The sequence below is a fragment of the Cololabis saira genome, chromosome 3, assembly GCF_033807715.1.
Source record: "Cololabis saira isolate AMF1-May2022 chromosome 3, fColSai1.1, whole genome shotgun sequence".
Taxonomy (NCBI): Eukaryota; Metazoa; Chordata; class Actinopteri; order Beloniformes; family Belonidae; genus Cololabis; species Cololabis saira.
The window spans coordinates 40,560,035-40,577,680 of record NC_084589.1 but is presented as its reverse complement, the minus strand read 5'-3'; the positions used below and the strand labels follow the sequence as shown (position 1 = coordinate 40,577,680).

Sequence of the window (17,646 nt, the reverse complement as noted above, 5' to 3'; positions counted from 1 at the left end):
ATTCAAGGCCTGTTTAAAATAGGTATTAGATGCCAAAATAGGTCCCCTTTAAACATGACAGAGTTTTAATCTAGACCTTAAGAAACGTTCCAATCCTAAATGTCATGTCTCTTTTAAGCAAATTGACACTATCGATAGTGTCCAAGCAGCAATTAAGAGATTGCTTTGACGTAAGTTTAAATATTTCCTTATTTCTCCAATTCTCAGTTCAATATGAAACTGTTCACGAGGACTGCAACATCATCAAAAGATTTTCACTTATAAATTAGTAAAAATCGACGGGAGGTTTCTGGTAATAAACCACAATTTGCTAAACCTCACTTTACCTGTTTTTTTTTTACTCTACATCTCCCCGTAGCCTAAGGTTTAATGAAACCAGCTTCTTTTCTCTGCACCAAAGAAACCCGAGTACACTTATTTAGCTCTTCACACAGCGTCTCCTTCCCCGTCCTCCCCCCGCTCCCCTCGCAGGTGGCCTCGTTGTCTACTTTGAGCGGGGCTGCAGGATGAATTCACATGTAAATAGGCCACTCTCTCTCAATAGACTCGGGGGAAGAAAAATGAATCCCATCACGATAACCTTGCATAATAATCGAGCTTCAAGGGTGCATATATTGCAAAGCTCCCTTTTTATGTACACAACAGGATAAATCTCAAAACTCAGCACATTAAAGAAACCCCTCTGGAGATGGGTTTATGGTGAAGTGAAGCGGTGACGCAAACATTACTGTGTCAGACGCCAAGCGAGTGTGTTGAGGTGTGTGTTTTTAAATTATCTCCGCTTCTTTTGCAGGCTGTTCTTTGCATCTCAAGTTGTAAAAGGAGATATAACATTTCACACGAGTCTTTGTGAGCCTGTACTGCCTAATACGCCACGAAAGCTGAGAAAGTACTCGCTGCGTAGCCCGAGGTTCAGCGTCAAAACAGTCATTTAATCGCTGTGGCACACATGCACACCTCTTCACCCAGCCTCCCATCTTTATCTCCACCCAATTACCTGCAGGTCCCATTTAGTTTGTAGGTATTTTGACTTCATTTCCTCAGCGAGTCATTTTAACACTTCACTTCAGCTCATAGATCTCATATGACGCCTTTATTGTCAGTGTGATTTCACACTTAAAGCTTCACTATAAGAAAAATAGATTTACTTTATTCGATTTTGCTTTTTATCTGGGGTTCCGAGATCTTTAAATTCAGTCATTACAGGCTTATATTATCACCTCTGTGCATAAAATCCACCTCAGTCGCGACAGCGGTAGGAAGGGCAACCAAATGCCATCAAGAGCAGGGACGTTTCTGTCTTCAACAACATCTTGAAAACTCGTGTCCTCATAGAAAACTATTTTTCTTTAACATTAAAGCATGGTTTATGCGTCCATGTGGAATCAGTGACATGTCTCAGCCATGGTGGGTAACACTTCGCCGAAGCCTCTGGCGTAAACATCCTTAGGAATGTAACTACATGTCAAATCAACGCAGACTGCTGTAAGCGTTGTATTTCCTTCTACGTTTTCCCTTTGCTCGTCCTTCCTTGTTGTTTCAAGCTGCAATGTCAGTAAAAATGACTGTTGACTAACATTCATCAGCTCCAGTTCACAAACGATTTGCTTTATGTTCTCTAGCTATGTCTGATCTACATAAAGGAAGTACATAAAAAGAAACTCTGCGAGATATATTGCTGCAGAAAATAAACCACAGCACCACCTAACATTTAGTGCAATAATGACAGAGCAACACGAACAACAACAGGCCGAAACACCAACTACCACATACACAGGCTACGTTACGTCGTTGCAACACAAAACCATAAATCACACTCAACACCCCAACAAGCCTGATCTGTACTTACTTATGAGTTCTGTAGATGTTTTACTTGCACTCTAATTAAAATCTGGTGATAAATGAGCGATTGGGGAGTCATTGAAAGGAGCATGAGAACATCATCCTCCAAATTAGGCCGAGTTCACGTTATGACATCAGCCATCTCAGATAGAAGATCGGAAAAAATCGGCCATGGTCACTCAAAACGGTGAGACGGATAGAACCGTCTTGCAACCTAAGACAGGTATCAGCTTCAGAAATCCCACGACTCCTCCTGACTCTCCAATTAAAACTGCAAATTTGAAATTGAATATCGAAGCTTCTTAGCGCAATTCCTTCATTAAAAGTGGAACCTAAGAGAAACTAAGCTTTATCACCGGGCATGCTGATGATGAAACCCACATCGTGCTACATCTGGCTGTAGCCAACGACACAATCCCCTTGTCATCATCGTACACATCGTCTGCAAGCGTTCTGGACGTCTTACCCAAAGTTATGCAGATTCAAGTCATACAGTCTGGCTTGCATTGATCTTAAAATATTGAAACGTGAACTAGGGATGGGCAGTATGGACTGAAAAATGTATCACGATAATTTCTGGCATTTATCCTGATAACGATAAAAATGACGATAAAAAAAATACCAATTCAACTCCATCTTTGTAACTATAAATCTATCTCGCTCTCAGATCCGCCATGTTTGTTACACAAAAACGTCATCAACTGGAATCTTTCCTTCCTTCCTTCCTTCCTTCCTTCCTTCCTTCCTTCCTTCCTTCCTTCCTTCCTTCCTTCCTTCCTTCCTTCCTTCCTTCCTTCCTTCCTTCCTTCCTTCCTTCCTTCCTTCCTTCCTTCCTTCCTTCCTTCACTCTTTTCTCCCTTCCTTCCTCCTTTCCTTGTTTTCTACCTTCCTTCTCCCCCTTCCTTCCTTCCTTCCTTCCTTCCTTCCTTCCTTCCTTCCTTCCTTCCTTCCTTCCTTCCTTCCTTCCTTCCTTCCTTCCTTCCTTCCTTCCTTCCTTCTTCCCTTCCTTCCTTCCTTCCTTCCTTCCTTCCTTCCTTCCTTCCTTCCTTCCTTCCTTCCTTCCTTCCTTCCTTCACTCTTTTCTCCCTTCCTTCCTCCTTTCCTTGTTTTCTACCTTCCTTCTCCCCCTTCCTTCCTTCCTTCCTTCCTTCCTTCCTTCCTTCCTTCCTTCCTTCCTTCCTTCCTTCCTTCCTTCCTTCCTTCCTTCCTTCCTTCCTTCCTTCCTTCCTTCCTTCCTTCCTTCCTTCCTTCTTCCCTTCCTTCCTTCCTTCCTTCCTTCCTTCCTTCCTTCCTTCCTTCCTTCCTTCCTTTCCTCTTTTCTCCCTTCCTTCCTCCTTTCCTTGTTTTCTACCTTCCTTCCAAAAATCAGCTTTACGCAAAAACGTCATCAACGGTAATTTAACGTTTTTACCGCGAGATGACAAATTCTTATCATGAGGAATTTTTTTGACGGTATATCGTGAATGGTAAAATATCACCCATTCCTAACGTGAACCCAGCCTAAGCTGCATTCCAGTTGCAAAAGTCAGAAAAATGAACCTTTCCAAACATTTGACTAGCTGTTGCAGCTGATAATCGCTGCCAGCGCTACTATAGCACAACAACACTGTATGCAGCATTTACCGCTTTCAAACTGTGCAGCAACAGTATCTGCATCTCTGACAATGTCAACAAAAACACAGCTGAAGTCGGAGCAGCTGAGGTTTCTGAGTTGGAATTCCAACTTTAGGGGGCGTTCCAGTTTAAACTTCCTACTTGTAACTTGGAAATTCCGATTACTGAGCGCAAATAGAAACACACAAGTTATCTTGTACATCAGGTTTTTTCTGTGGATCAAGTATGCAAACTGCACGGAGACATGTCCGTGTGGAAAAAAGTGATAATATCCCATTTAACAATTCCTGAATAAATGAATTTTAAATGTTCCACTTCTCTAGACTATCATCAATATTCACCACGTGTGAGGATTTCTGATTCCAAAAACTTGGATATCTGTAATTGGAGATCAACTAATGCTCCGAATACATTCTGTCACTATGAAAAACACAAGACACAATTAAAAATGTAGATACGATTGGAAGAAGATGGGATGAAAGCAACCCTGATTATCTCGTAGGTTGTGACAGGATTCCCTAAAACAGACTATTACATCAGCATCTGGCTCTCGGAGGAAAAGAAATTAATAACATTTTAAAAAGCAGTCAAAGAACTAGAAATTATTTTCAAAAACTACTAACAGACAGTCAAACCCACAGGTTTACTCCCATCTCCTACTCTTAAATTATAGAGAAAAAAAGGTTGATTTCTCAGGAAAAAAAAAAAGAAACAACCTCCACAGGGCTGCTATCATAAACATACAGTACGAGCGTGGTGTCCGTGGGAATGCTTGATAACCCGTGCTCCTATTTTAAGAGTTTCAAGGGTGTGACCACGTTGAGTAAGACCAAAGATATGGCTAAAAGAGCTTCCACGGAACTGATAAACCCTCCTGCAGCCAGCAACTCCTCCCATCTTGTATCTTTGTCATATGTTGGAGGGAAAAAAAAAAAAAAAAAAAAGGTTCTCAGCGAGAGGAACATTTTGTACAGAATTCAGCTGCGTCGCAGCCCAACCTGAGAAATAACGGCCAAATTTAATCGCGCCTGAGGCGCCTCGGTGGAATAACAGCTGAGATGGCTCCAGCACAGTATGAAAACAGTTATGACGGGGAGAGTCTTACATGAGCGATCAACCCCAAACAAGACAAGCACATGATGTCTGCTTTTCACATTGTGCTGGTTTGAGAGAGAGCTCCTGGGGCAAAGACACTGTCTTTAGTCTGCAACAGCTGTGCGATAAGGCGGTTAATCAGCCTAATAAATGTTCCACCGAGCGCCAAAGGAAGAAAAGTGAGTGTATAAAGTGGATGCAGGGCAGAGTGGAAGGCCTGAAAAGTGTTTTTATAGATTTAATCAGGCAAAGTTTTGGAGATTATTAGAGTCACGGTGTGTTTGGAGACACATTAGAGCCACGCCAGCAAAAATAAAGCTCGCGAGAGAGGGAATTCGCTTTATTAAAGCAATCCCCTGGTGAGTACTTTTGCAGATCAAAAGAAAAATGGCCCGAGGTACGGTAAATACAAAGCACGAAGGGACACACACACACATGCAGCTGATTTGGCTTATAAAGAAAAGGGAAGCAGAATAAGGAAAAGTGTGAGAATGCCTTTGCCCTTTCAGTTTCCTTCCTTTGCAAACAAGTTGGTGAAAGGCACCTGGGTTTCCAAAAACATCACAAGTCATCGTTTGATCAAATCAGACGTTCCGGCATCCTGGCAGTCATGGAACTACCCATTTGAATACTGATACACTGATAAAGCCACATAAAAATCTGAATCCCTTTGAGCTGTGTATCAGATTCTCTTTTTGAATATGACATAACACTCAGAGCAGCGACAACTCATCAAGCTGTTTCACGGCATCTGAGTGGATATTTCTATGAAGATGTTTGGTAATCAAGTCAGTGAGGGCTGCAGACCATCCCATCTGCGTTATTGCAGTTATTTTAGAAAAACAGCTGCTGCCCTGCCTGTTGGGCTTAATTATTTCAAAGGAATTGCAGAACAAGTGGCGTGAAGGCAATCGGCTGCACATCCAATTCGGTTCCAAAATACTGGCTGGCGCGACAGGTTTTCAGTCTCCCTGTTCTGGGTTCGGCCTGCTGAACGCCCCGGCCATGTTTACCAGCCCGAGGGCGGCCCGGCCGTCGCTGCACGTTAAATCTGAGATTGTTTTCATAGTTGCGTAAATTTCCCATCTATGATTCCACCAACTGCAGTTTTAGATTTTTTTCTCTCCGACACTTAGCATTTGCAGTTTATTTGTGGAGAAAGAAACGCCATAAAAAGGTGTGTCTGTTTATCTGCATGCAGTCATTTACGTGGGAAATAAGGTTTGGGGCGTGTCCCCCCCGTCAACACAATTACCAGCGCAAGCTGCATGAAATGAAACCAAAGGCAAATTTGTGGTTGGGTTGACTGATCATGCATTTTGTTTCTTAGAAGGGTTTATTTTATTATTTTATGATCTTACCCCTGTTGCAAGAGAAGAGCTCAGCATGGCTGCATCCCCGCTGAAATCAAACCGCCCACCTCCCCACATGGCAGACGAGAACAAAAGGGGGGTTTATTTTTAAAAAGGATCAATAAACGGAATATGTTGCATTTGGGCTGTTCATTAACAAGCAGCACATTTATTTATTTATTTTTAAATCCAATCAATATGTTACCTCATCCTCCCTCCATTACAGCCAGTGTGTTAGTGATGAGAGGAAAAAAGGAGTGGGCGCTAGATGTACTCGTTTTTGAGGGTTTTGCAGACTGTTTTGACCCCGGTGGAGCTTAAAAAATAATAAATAAATGATAACCCTCTGTGTCAGAGTCAAAATGGTTCTAAACATTCTTTATTTAGCAAAAACATAAAGCACAAGCAGTCTAATGACGAACAAAAGCGAGACTGGACAAAACTACTGCACTGTATTCTGTCCAAACTTTCTGCAAGAGAAGAAAAAAAAATAATAAAATCAAATCAGAATATGATCCATTTTCAAATCTGTAAACTCAAATACAAAGTGATGATCTAAAGTGCTTTTGTACAAAAGGTACAAGACAGAAAAGCAAACTTATGACACTGCGATAAATCATAATACTCTCAGAAAATAAGTCCAGTGTGAAAAATTTACCAGTTTACAACAACAAATAAAACGGTGAAATCAAACTCTCTCACCTACAACTTTATTTTCAATCATTTTCCATATAATCCTTCAACTTGTCTTTGATATTTTTGGTAACTTGTTTGGAGCAGCTGTTAAAAACATCTGTAGCTTCCTTTAAACAGTTTCTATCACCCTTCCGGACCCCGAACCCTCAGTGCTTTGTAACTCCCATGAACTCAGTCCAACATTTCCACACGTGTCTGCAACTCTCATCTTCATACTTATTCCTTCCTGATCAACAGCTCAAACATTACGACCATGACCGGGAATTCTAAAGCTCAGATCTGAACTGATAAAACTCAGCAACGTGAACGGGGGAGCCTGCGATGGAGGCGTAATAATCCACCCAGGAGAAAATCTTTTTCCTTCACATAAGAAAACGGCAAACAATCACACCGCAGCATCGTCTTTATCTCTTCCTCTTCTGCTGCCGAAGCGCCTTTCTCCTTTTCAGGATCATTTCGTTGAGTTTGTCCAGCCCGTCCCGGAGTCCGTCTCCGATGATGGCGCAGGAGGGCTGCAGGTGCCAGGGCGTGGCCGGGCCCAGCTCCTTCAGCGCCAGCAGCTTCTCGATCTCGGCTAGTCCCAGCGAGTTCCTCAGGTCCTGCTTGTTGGCCACCACCAGCAGGGGAACCCCCTGGTTCTCCGAGGTCTTGGCGATTTTGTGAAGCTCCGTCTTGGCCTCCTCCATGCGCTCCTTATCCACGGAGTCCACCACGAAAATGATGCCGTCCGTGCATCGCGTGTACGATTTCCAGAGCGGGCGGAGCTTCTCCTGACCGCCCACGTCCCAGAAGTGGAACGTCACGGTCCTGCTGCCGCCCAGGGAAACTTTGACCTTCTCCGAGTTGAATCCTCTCGTGGGCACAGTGTTCACAAACTCATTGAACTGCAGCCGGTACAAGACCGTCGTCTTCCCGGCAGAATCTAGTCCGAGAATGGCGATGTGGAGAGACTGGAAGAACGGCACGTTCGACAGGAAGTTGGGTTGCTCAGACAATCCATTCCCCATCTTTCCACATGGGGATGGACAGAAGATCAGGGATGTTGAAGGCTGAAGTCCAGGAACTGTCCTCAGGGCTGTTTATTATCCAAAATGACTGGTGAGAACCTGAAAACAGACAGCAGGTTATACTCGTATCAACAACGACTTGGAGAACAATTTAAATGGCAACATGTAATTACGGAAAAACGACGACTGTCGACAGAAATGAGACTCGCAGAGTCTAGTTACATCCAACTTCCCATCATTCTCTTCATGTATGAGATCGTATACATCAAATAAAGATGAAGATTAACTGAGGCCATGCTAGGGCTGGGCGATATATCGAGATTTTAATATATACCGATATATTTTCAAACGCGATATGGTACGAGACAAAATCGTTTATATCGATATAGCTTTTTTTTTTTATTATGATTTTGATATAGCTTATTTTGTGACAAATTGACCTGAATGTTTTATTTGAGATTTGCACAAATGTTTTGTTATTTGCACAACTGTCAACCTCCGTGGAAAAGTCTGCCTGTTACTGTCTACATTGTATTAATTGCAGTGTATTTTAATTTAATTGTTATGCAGGAAAGGGATATTTGTTTTATTTTATTCAAGAAGCATTTTTATTCTATATATGCAGGCAGTTTATTTTTATTTAATTTGTTTTATACATTTTGATATTGTGCAGACCTCTGTTAATAAAGGAACCTGTGTGACATTTGGCACGAGGCTTTGTATTAAAACTGACTGTTTTTTTAAGGGTTTGCCTCAGAAAGAAATGAAGCTAACAGAGATGCTATTCTATAATGCTTTGGGGGAAACCCCAATTATGGCACAGAAAAAATATCGATATATATCGAGTATCGCCATTCAGCTAGAAAATATCGAGATATGACTTTTGGTCCATATCGCCCAGCCCTAAGGCCATGCTCATATTTCAACATGCTGAGAACTAAATTGATCCACGTCGACACCAAAGTTCCAACTCTGATGGGAAAGGTGCTCATTCACACGCGCAACTCATAATTGGGCTGGAAACGCAGCTAGAAATAACTTGTTGCAGATTGCCCTCATTATAGCTCACAATGGCTTTCCTTATTTGCATGTGGGCCATCGTAGTGTTACTGAACACGTACTTTGAATCAGAAAAAGGGGGGGTTAATTTGGCCGCTTAATAGCTCATCTACAATTTCCCAGCTTGGGATAAATAAAGTAAATCTATTTATCTATCTATCTGATACCAAGGACAACTACAGTGAGCTGTGCCAGCTCCGTGTCGTTTACACGACTGCTATCAGTGTGATTTCATCCAGTCGAGTCAGGTCAGTCATTGACCACTTCTAAAATCATTAACAAAAAGGAAGAGGAAATCGAGCCAAAGCGCAGGTTCACCCGTGGTCGGCCCCGTGGTTCCCACCAGAAAACCACACCCTGGTTTCTAAACGATCACTGTCAACTTTAGAGATGGTAAAACCCACATTGGTCGACCTCTGGTCACATGACACGGGGTTGGCAAATCAGGGCAGAGCGAGTTGTGACACAGAAGAGCAAAGTGGACCAGTGAACCATGTCATGGTTTCCACACATTTACCACTTTGCCCAAACGCTTCATTTACAACTGAAAGAGCAGCAGGTTTGACACGCATAACCGTGATAAAAGTGTATTTTCAGAGATGAAAACGTACTAGTGAGATATTACAAAACCTCTCGTCTAACTCTTCCCACCATCTGATACGGCAGGTTGGCAGAGCAAGAACTTCAGGAGGAAGAGACAAACTAAATAACAATGGCTAAATCTGGCTAGAAACCGAATAGTAAACTCCAAATACAGCTTGCTTTTGGACTTTTCCATGACTGGTCAAGTACAAGTCGTAGACTGAACCCAAAAACAATCTCCTGCAGCATCTGACTGAAGTATACACACATAACATCCCATAAACATTCACTACAGGGCTTTTTTTGTGCAAATTTACAGAACTGAAGCATTTTTAAGGAAAGTTCAATATGTCACAAAAGCTCAAAACACACCAATTCCTTATAAAACAACACGTTACCTAAAAGAGCTGAAATAACAGAACCATCACCCATCTGCACTTAACCTCAGATCAGTTTAACAGCTCCTATTTTCCAGCTTCCAAACCATGCTCCATAAAACCGTTTAAAGTTTAATGAGGTGACTTATTTAAGAGTCAAGTGAGAAAAACTGAAACCTAACTTATGAAAACTCAGGGAGGAAGAGGATGACACCACCGTAGTAATTAGAGACCAGCAGAAAGTAACAAGCTTGTGCCCCTGGTGTAAAAAGAAAAAAAAACTTCAGGTACTATGAAAAAAAGACCATCCAACCAAACCAAAACTTTATATGAACAATATTGTTTAACTTACAGAACTGTGAATTAAAAAGGAAAAAAAAAAAAGCTTTTAAGAGTAATTCAACATTTTTATGACAAAACTAAGAAGTTATTTGATACACCTTTATTAATTAAGCTTAGTGTGCAACATTTGACTTCACAATTGTTGTCAAAAGATTTTAACTTGCAATATTTTTGAGAGAAATGTTAGTTTTATGAGTTTTATGTCAATTCTAAACGCAATTTTTAAGATCAGGTGGAATCATTTGAACTGACCTACATCTAGTTGGAATTCACATGACAACATACTGGAACAGTGAGCACTTTTCATGGTTGAATAATATCAAATAACTTTTATTTGATTAGTTTTCAAAGCTGCCTGACTGTACAAGTTCAAAACTATGGGATTATAGGTCGACTGATATGGGTTGCCACGTTTAAATATCATTTCAGAAAATACATATTCAATCGTGTTATTATGGCAATAACTGTTATAGTGCTGAAATATTATTTTTAATGTACAATTAAAAAAAAAAGTCCTTACATACCAGTCTGACTCCTGCAGAGAAATTATAATACAGTCCTGTACAAATTCAAATGCGGTCCACAATCTGAAACCCTGAACAAATTATGTCCTCCTCTTCTCAGACTGACTAAGATGGAAAGTAATAATAAGGAATGGAAGATCTTTGCTACAAGCGGAGCGCCCTGTCCTCCCTGCGTGTCCCGGGGATCTGCCGATGATGACACGCCAGTGTGCGCCTCCAGTCTGGAACCAGGCCCACTACGCGAGCTCTGATTGGTCGGTTCACTTTCACTCTGTCACCTGATTGGCGGAGACGCCTGTCACTCTCCCCTGGAATCAGGATCACCTGTTGCACCAGTTTTATTTCTCTATTTTTGACATTTATGGTCCGATATTACTTAAATAAAAACGCAACTGAATTATAATCCCTATTTTTATGAAATCAACCTCTTTGTATAAAACAATTGGAGGTGATTTAAGGTCCTCGTCCTTAAGAAAAAAATAATAATGTCTGTTTTTTGCTACTCATGTGTGTTTTTTGTTTTTAATGCATATCCTGGAGCACTTTGTAACATCACCGAGTACACCAAATGTTTTAATACAGTTAAAACAGACTATAAACACTCAAATGCAGCAATGAATGCAAATTAATGAGTTAATCTAGCACCTACACGAGACCGACGTCAGTAACCGGAGTTTAATACTATTTAGACTGAACGTACCGTAGTTTCAGGCTGGAAGATCTCCGTGTTTTCCTCGTGTGTATGTGCTTTGCCCGAGGTCGGGGGAGACTGGTGCTCATTAACCAGCGTGAGCGCGTTTACGTGTTTCAACAGCGCCGCCCCGACATCCGCGTGTTTTCGTTTGAATCAACGCAGCCGAAGTTGGTTTCGCATTCGACAGAGCTGCGTTCAGGATCAGTCCCTGTTCATCTCTGACATCTCCACAACCCCCAAGGGACCTGACTATTTATTTATTTATTCATTCATTTATCTATTTATTTTAAAAACAGGAGAAACGGCTCAGTTTAGTTTAGATTATTAGTTTATTGTTTTGCGCAGTTTTAAAAATATACAGGAAATATCAAATATAAATACTATAGGCAGTACTCGAGTTGAGGAGGGATGAGGGGGGATGAGGGGGGATGAGGGGGGATGGCATCCACCCTGAAATAAAAACGGTCCAAATTATCCCCCCTGTAAAACTGCCATCCCCCCTTTCCATCCCTTATGTCATTTCATCAATGAATGTGGTTTTACTGCTATTTCAACATTTAGAGTCATCCCCAGAAAAACAACACCAGAAAAATAACTTATATGACAATTTTCACCTGTTTCAAGTACATTTTCACTTGAAATAAGTAGAAAAATCTGCCAGTGGGAAAAGATTTATCTTCTCATTACAAGCAAAAAAATCTTGTTCCACTGGCAGATTTTTCTACTTATTTCAAGTGAAAATCTACTTGAAACAGGTGAAAATTGTTGTTTTTTCCAGTGATGAGTCTTGTTTTAAGTGTAATGAGATTTTTTTACTAAAATGAGACATTTTAACTAGAAATAAGACAAATATTCTTGTTAAGATTTTGAGCTTTTGCAGTGATCCATTTACTTATCCTGTGAAGGACAGAGTCATATTGATAAGTTCAGAAAACTGTTTTTTATTGTTGTGTTTTGATGTATTTGATGTAAGCCCAGTGGATATTTAAAGCTTACAGAAGGCTGCATTTAACTGCTGATATGTCATTCCTGCAGTATTTCTGCAGGTGTTTTGGTCAGTGCTATTATTTGTAATATATTATATTATTTATAATCAGCACAAATCTCATTACACTTAAAACAAGACTCATCACTGGAAAAAACAACAATTTTCACCTGTTTCAAGTAGATTTTCACTTAAAATAAGTAGAAAAAGCTGCGAGAGGAACAAGATTTTATTGCTTGTAATGAGAGGATAAATCTTGTCCCATTGGCAGATTTTTCCTACTTATTTCAAGTGAAAATTGACTTGAAACAGGTGAAAATTGTCAAATAAGTTATTTTTCTGGTGATGACTCTAAATGTTGAAATAGCAGTAAAACCACATTCATTGATGAAATGACATAAGGGATGGAAAGGGGGGATGGCAGTTTTACAGGGGGGATGATTTTGACCGTTTTTATTTCAGGGGGGATGCCATCCCCCCTCATCCCCCCTCAACTCCAGTACTGCTTATAGTACCTACCCTTTTTCTCTTGTGATCAGCTTAAATCTGAAACATTAGCATTAATCTGTGGAAACAAACAATGCATAAAGAAGACAAAAAATAAATAAGACTAAATATAAAATTGACGTTTCACATTCTAGAATGTTTTTGATAATATACTTTATAGTTATAGTTTTTTATATTTATTTATAATATTTTCTTTAAACATTTTCTTAAACTTGTAGATAGAACTGCACATTTTTAGGTCGTTGTCACAACTATTCCATATTTCTCTAGCCTTAATTGATGTACATCTCTTTTTAATCTTTGTTCTTGCTGTCGTCATCATCTCAAACATGAGTTTCCCCCTCAGGTCATAGCGGGATAGAAGGTTTAATAAAGAGTCCCCTAAGTTTTCCTAAGTGTTTTTTCAACGTTTTTAGGAGCACATCATTCATTATAATAATATTAATAATAACAATAAATCCTGCAGCAACCATCCAAAACTGTAGGTTTTTGGGCCGATTAGGTGAAACAGGAAAGTTTTCCAAAGCCCACAGTGGTCAGAAATCACAGATTTAGATCAGTGCAGACCAGGTCCAGTTAAAAAAACTAAAAACATTTTGTAATTTTTTACACTTTTTATTTGTGAGATGCAACAAAGCAGTTGGACCATCTGAGACCAGGCCCAGTTCAAAAACAACATTTGATGGTCAAATCTAGATTGCATTGCACATTTTGCCAGGATTTAATTCTGTTTGTGTAAATGGGGGAAAAAATAGAGCTTTTTCACAGCTTTTTTGTCATTTAGACCACTTTAAAGCAGGTGTAGTTTTTATTATAAAGACTGAAAAAAAAACGTTTTTGATTTGAGAAAAATGTCAACTTGCTTTTCTAAAAGACAAATTGTGAGTTTTGAACCACTTCTGGCCTTTATTTGTGTGTCATTTATACTTTTAAGGTGGATCTGGTTCAGGGTGATGTGGACCTAAAAGAGTGGGCTCTTTTCCATTTCCCTTTCACTGCTGACTCTGATGCGACGAATCGAAAGCCAACTTCACCGCGGAGGGCAGTGATTGGTCGGGGGACAGGAACTCCATCTGCACAAACATAACAAACAGTACTGGCTTTTAGCCACACACTTACATAACGGGCTTCTGTTTCTGTACGGCGTAAGGTCACCATAGTTGATGTTTTTACACACACAGAAGCAAGAAGAAGGTCTGGGGACCAGATTATATTGGCTATTTAACAAGGTTGCAGGGATTCAAGGATGAGTTGAAAGGTTTCAGAAATCATACACACAATTTTGTTTTAACACTATAACTAATACCTGTGATTGAAAGAAAAACAGTCCTGTTTTGCCTCACATTTGGCTGTTAGAGAGAGAGAAAAAAGGCAGGCTCAAAAGTCTTGGTAAATAGCCTCACACATAAGCGAATAGCTTGCATTGATTTTTCTACCACATAACATGGCTGAATGATTTGTTGATATCCAACGAGACGTGGCATCTAAAATTGATGAGTGGACCTTTGACCTGCAGCATACGGGAAAAGCGAAAGGAAGATGAAAGAGAAAATAACAGCATGAGAAATTGGAAATTTGGCAACCAGAATGACCTCCACGCGCTCTGCAGCGGGACCCGCTCACGGCTCTTGTAGCAGTTTTCACAGCACAGTAATTATCAACGTAACATCTGAAAACTGCATTATAGATTTCTCTGGAAAACTGCAAACACAAACCGTGCACTGGCATGTGAACAAAAACAAACAAACCTGACAGCATTTTAGTGTTTCCAGAGGTGTCAAAAGTATTCACATTCATTACTCAGGTAGAAGTATAGATACTAGAGTTTAAAAATACTCCTGTAGAAGTTGAAGTATCAACTCAAGTTTTTTACTCAAGTAAAAGTATAAAAGTACTGGTTTCAAAACTACTTAAAGTATAAAAGTAAAAGTAATGTAAGGGGGAAAAAAGCCATTAAGGACAAATGCCATTGAAAATGAATGCATCTTAGTATAATGCAAATATATTAAAGAACCATATATGTGTACTATTGAGCATTAACATGTGTTTCAGAGATCAGGAGATATGATGACTAGTTGCCTATAAGTATTGTAATGGTGCAAAAAGTCAAACTTCAGAGGCATGTTATCATTTATCCTAACCTTTATTGGAATGTACATCCAAGTTTAGTTGCAGGAATCTGAGGGAACAGATGTAAGAACAAAACTGGACAAGAACATCTGAAACAACCACAACCACATTCACTCTATCCGGATGGAGCAATTTAACTGGATAGTTTTTTTTAAAGGCCGAAATGAAATAGAGTAACAAGGCTGTTTTTAAAATGTAAGGAGTAAAAAGTACAGATAATTGTGTGAAAATGTAAGTAATGTATTACTCCAGTGAAGTATAGATAACCAAAAAGGTAACAAAGTATTTGTACTTCGTTACTTGACACCTCTGAGTGTTTCACACTTTAATATACCGTACATGTTTGTTTTCATTTTCCTCCGCTCTGTTTTAGGTGTAAGTGGTGGTGTGCTGGCCATCGCCGTCCTGCTGCATGACCCAGTTTCAGCCAAGCTTTGACTGTTGCACAGATGGTCCGAGGCCCGGCTTCATCCCGGCCGCGCGTCTCAGCTGCAACTTGAGCCGCGCAGAAACCGCATGCCAGCTCCGGTTTTTGTTGTGGGCTCGGTTTCAATGTGTGAGGTAGCCGCGACGAAAGCAGCTCCCTGCAAAATACACATTAAAGGCACCAGAGTGACCTTTATACCAGCAACAAAACACCTTCTACTGTAGCTTTAGTGTGCAGGATCTCCATCACAGACATATCTAAATAATATGCTCTTGTTTAGTGAATGATTTTTCTAATTAGATATAAAGTATAATCAGTACTGGAGTTGAGGGGGGATGAGGGGGGAATGGCATCCCCCCCTGAAATAAAAAGGGTCCAAATCATCCCCCCTGTAAAACTGCCATCCCCCCTTTCCATCCCTTATGTCATTTCATCAATGAATGTGGTTTTACTGCTATTTCAACATTTAGAGTCATCACCAGAAAAATAACTTATTTGACAATTTTCACCTGTTTCAAGTCAATTTTCACTTGAAATAAGTAGGAAAATCTGCCAGTGGGACAAGATTTATCTTATCATTACAAGCAAAAAAATCTTGTTCCACTGGCAGATTTTCTACTTATTTCAAGAGAAAATCTACTTGAAACAGGTGAAAATTGTTGTTTTTTCCAGTGATGAGTCTTGTTTTAAGTGTAATAAGATTTTTTTTACTAAAATGAGACATTTAACTAGAAATAGGACAAATATTCTTATTTTGAGTTTTTGCAGTGATCCATTTTACTTATCCTGTGAAGGACAGAATCATATTGATAAGTTCAGAAAACTGTTTTTATTGTTGTGTTTTGATGTATTTGATGTAAGCCCAGTGGATATTTAAAGCTTACAGAAGGCTGCATTTAACTGCTGCTATGTCATTCCTGCAGTATTTCTGCAGGTGTTTTGGTCACTGCTATTATTTGTAATATATTATATTATTTGTAATCAGCACAAATTATCTGTCCCCATATGATAAAATCCACCATCCCCCCTGATTTCTTTTTACAACTTGCGTACTGAGTATAATGGGTAAGTAACAGTAACAATAAAAGCTTTTGTCAGTGCTGAAATATGCCTTTCATCCATTCCAGGGATTAAAATAAAAGCCATACATGGCAGCTGGACTCTTGTGTGGTCCGAGCCAGAGAGTGATGCTCACTTTCATTTTATATTTAACTTGCTAGTTATGCACATTCACAGCCGACGCGTTAAACACAAACGCGCAGCTATTTCAGATATGCGTCAAACACGTGCAGGCTTGGCGTGTTTATAATTCTTTGTGTGGCGAAAGAGCAGCTGTCAGTGGACGAGTGGGCCTCATGACTCCACAGCCATGCCATCTGCCAAAGGATGAGTGCTGCAAGAACCTGCCAGTCTTGTCATGTCCCTCTAAATGTGTATTGCACATTTCACTCGTTTCTCTCTCTCTCTGTCATCCAAGTGCAAGCACATACTTGAGCCTGAATGATACAAATGACTGGAATATAACCATAAGTAAGCATTTCAGCACTACGGCCACATTTGCAATGACAAGCAGCTGCCTTTTATTAAACATCATGCCTTCATGACATATTTTTTCCAGGATTTTGCAAGTTTCTCCTCCACGCGATCCAAGAAGGGAGCGTACGCCCCTCACAGTTGTAAAAACATCAGTGCAGGCGAAGCTCCAAAGCCCCGATCTGTTATCAGGGATTAAAAAAAAATCCCTTCTTCTGACTGACAGCCTCAAAGAAATGAAAGATCTCATGTTGGTGATTTGCAACACTTGGATTTATAGTAGACCAACTTCACATCCTTGTTATTTTTGACTACAAGCATTGCTGTGTGATATCTTTTATGTCTGTTCAAATGGACCGGATGGACAGACTGCAGGTATTAGTTTAAGCAAGTGAGATACTTTAAAATTGTAAGATTTCATTTTAATGAAGTGCTGTGCCTGATTCTCTCTGTGCCCTGAAGAGAAAGTTGAATTCATCCAGTTTCCACAAATGATACGAACAGATAATCACAGATCTGTGAGCCCGACGCTCTGAAACAGAGACAAATCCCAATTAATAGAAAGCAAACATCTGCATGAAACAGTCTCATTACAAAGACTTAAATATGAGCCGACTTTTGCTTCTAGAAGCATTGTTGTTCATACTTTGTGCATATGGTCTTGATGTTGAAGAATATAGGCCTAAAGATGAGGAGAAAAAGGGGACAAATCTTGAGAAATAAGACTTATTTCATGGTAAACTGTTTTTATGCCCAAATAACTTGTTACACCACTGAGATGAGAGAAAAGTGAACCAGGAAAAGAAACAGAAATGATCAAATTCAGCTCAAAGAGACAACCAGCCCTTCATGTCCGATGCATCGTATTTCATACCTACAT

The 17,646-nt window shown here is 40.0% G+C and overlaps 1 protein-coding gene across 1 annotated transcript; it reads right to left on the bottom strand.

Annotated features, from left to right (window-relative positions):
- Nucleotides 1–6,266: 6,266 nt before the first annotated feature.
- Nucleotides 6,267–10,542, bottom strand: arl4aa (ADP-ribosylation factor-like 4aa). Its single transcript, XM_061717507.1, has 2 exons — nucleotides 10,491–10,542; nucleotides 6,267–7,705 (listed from the first exon to the last, which is right to left on the bottom strand). Exon 2 carries the CDS (start codon nucleotides 7,604–7,606, stop codon nucleotides 7,004–7,006), a length of 603 nt encoding a protein of 200 aa, XP_061573491.1. The 5' UTR covers nucleotides 7,607–7,705; nucleotides 10,491–10,542; the 3' UTR covers nucleotides 6,267–7,003.
- Between the last annotated feature and the right edge of the window lie 7,104 nt (nucleotides 10,543–17,646).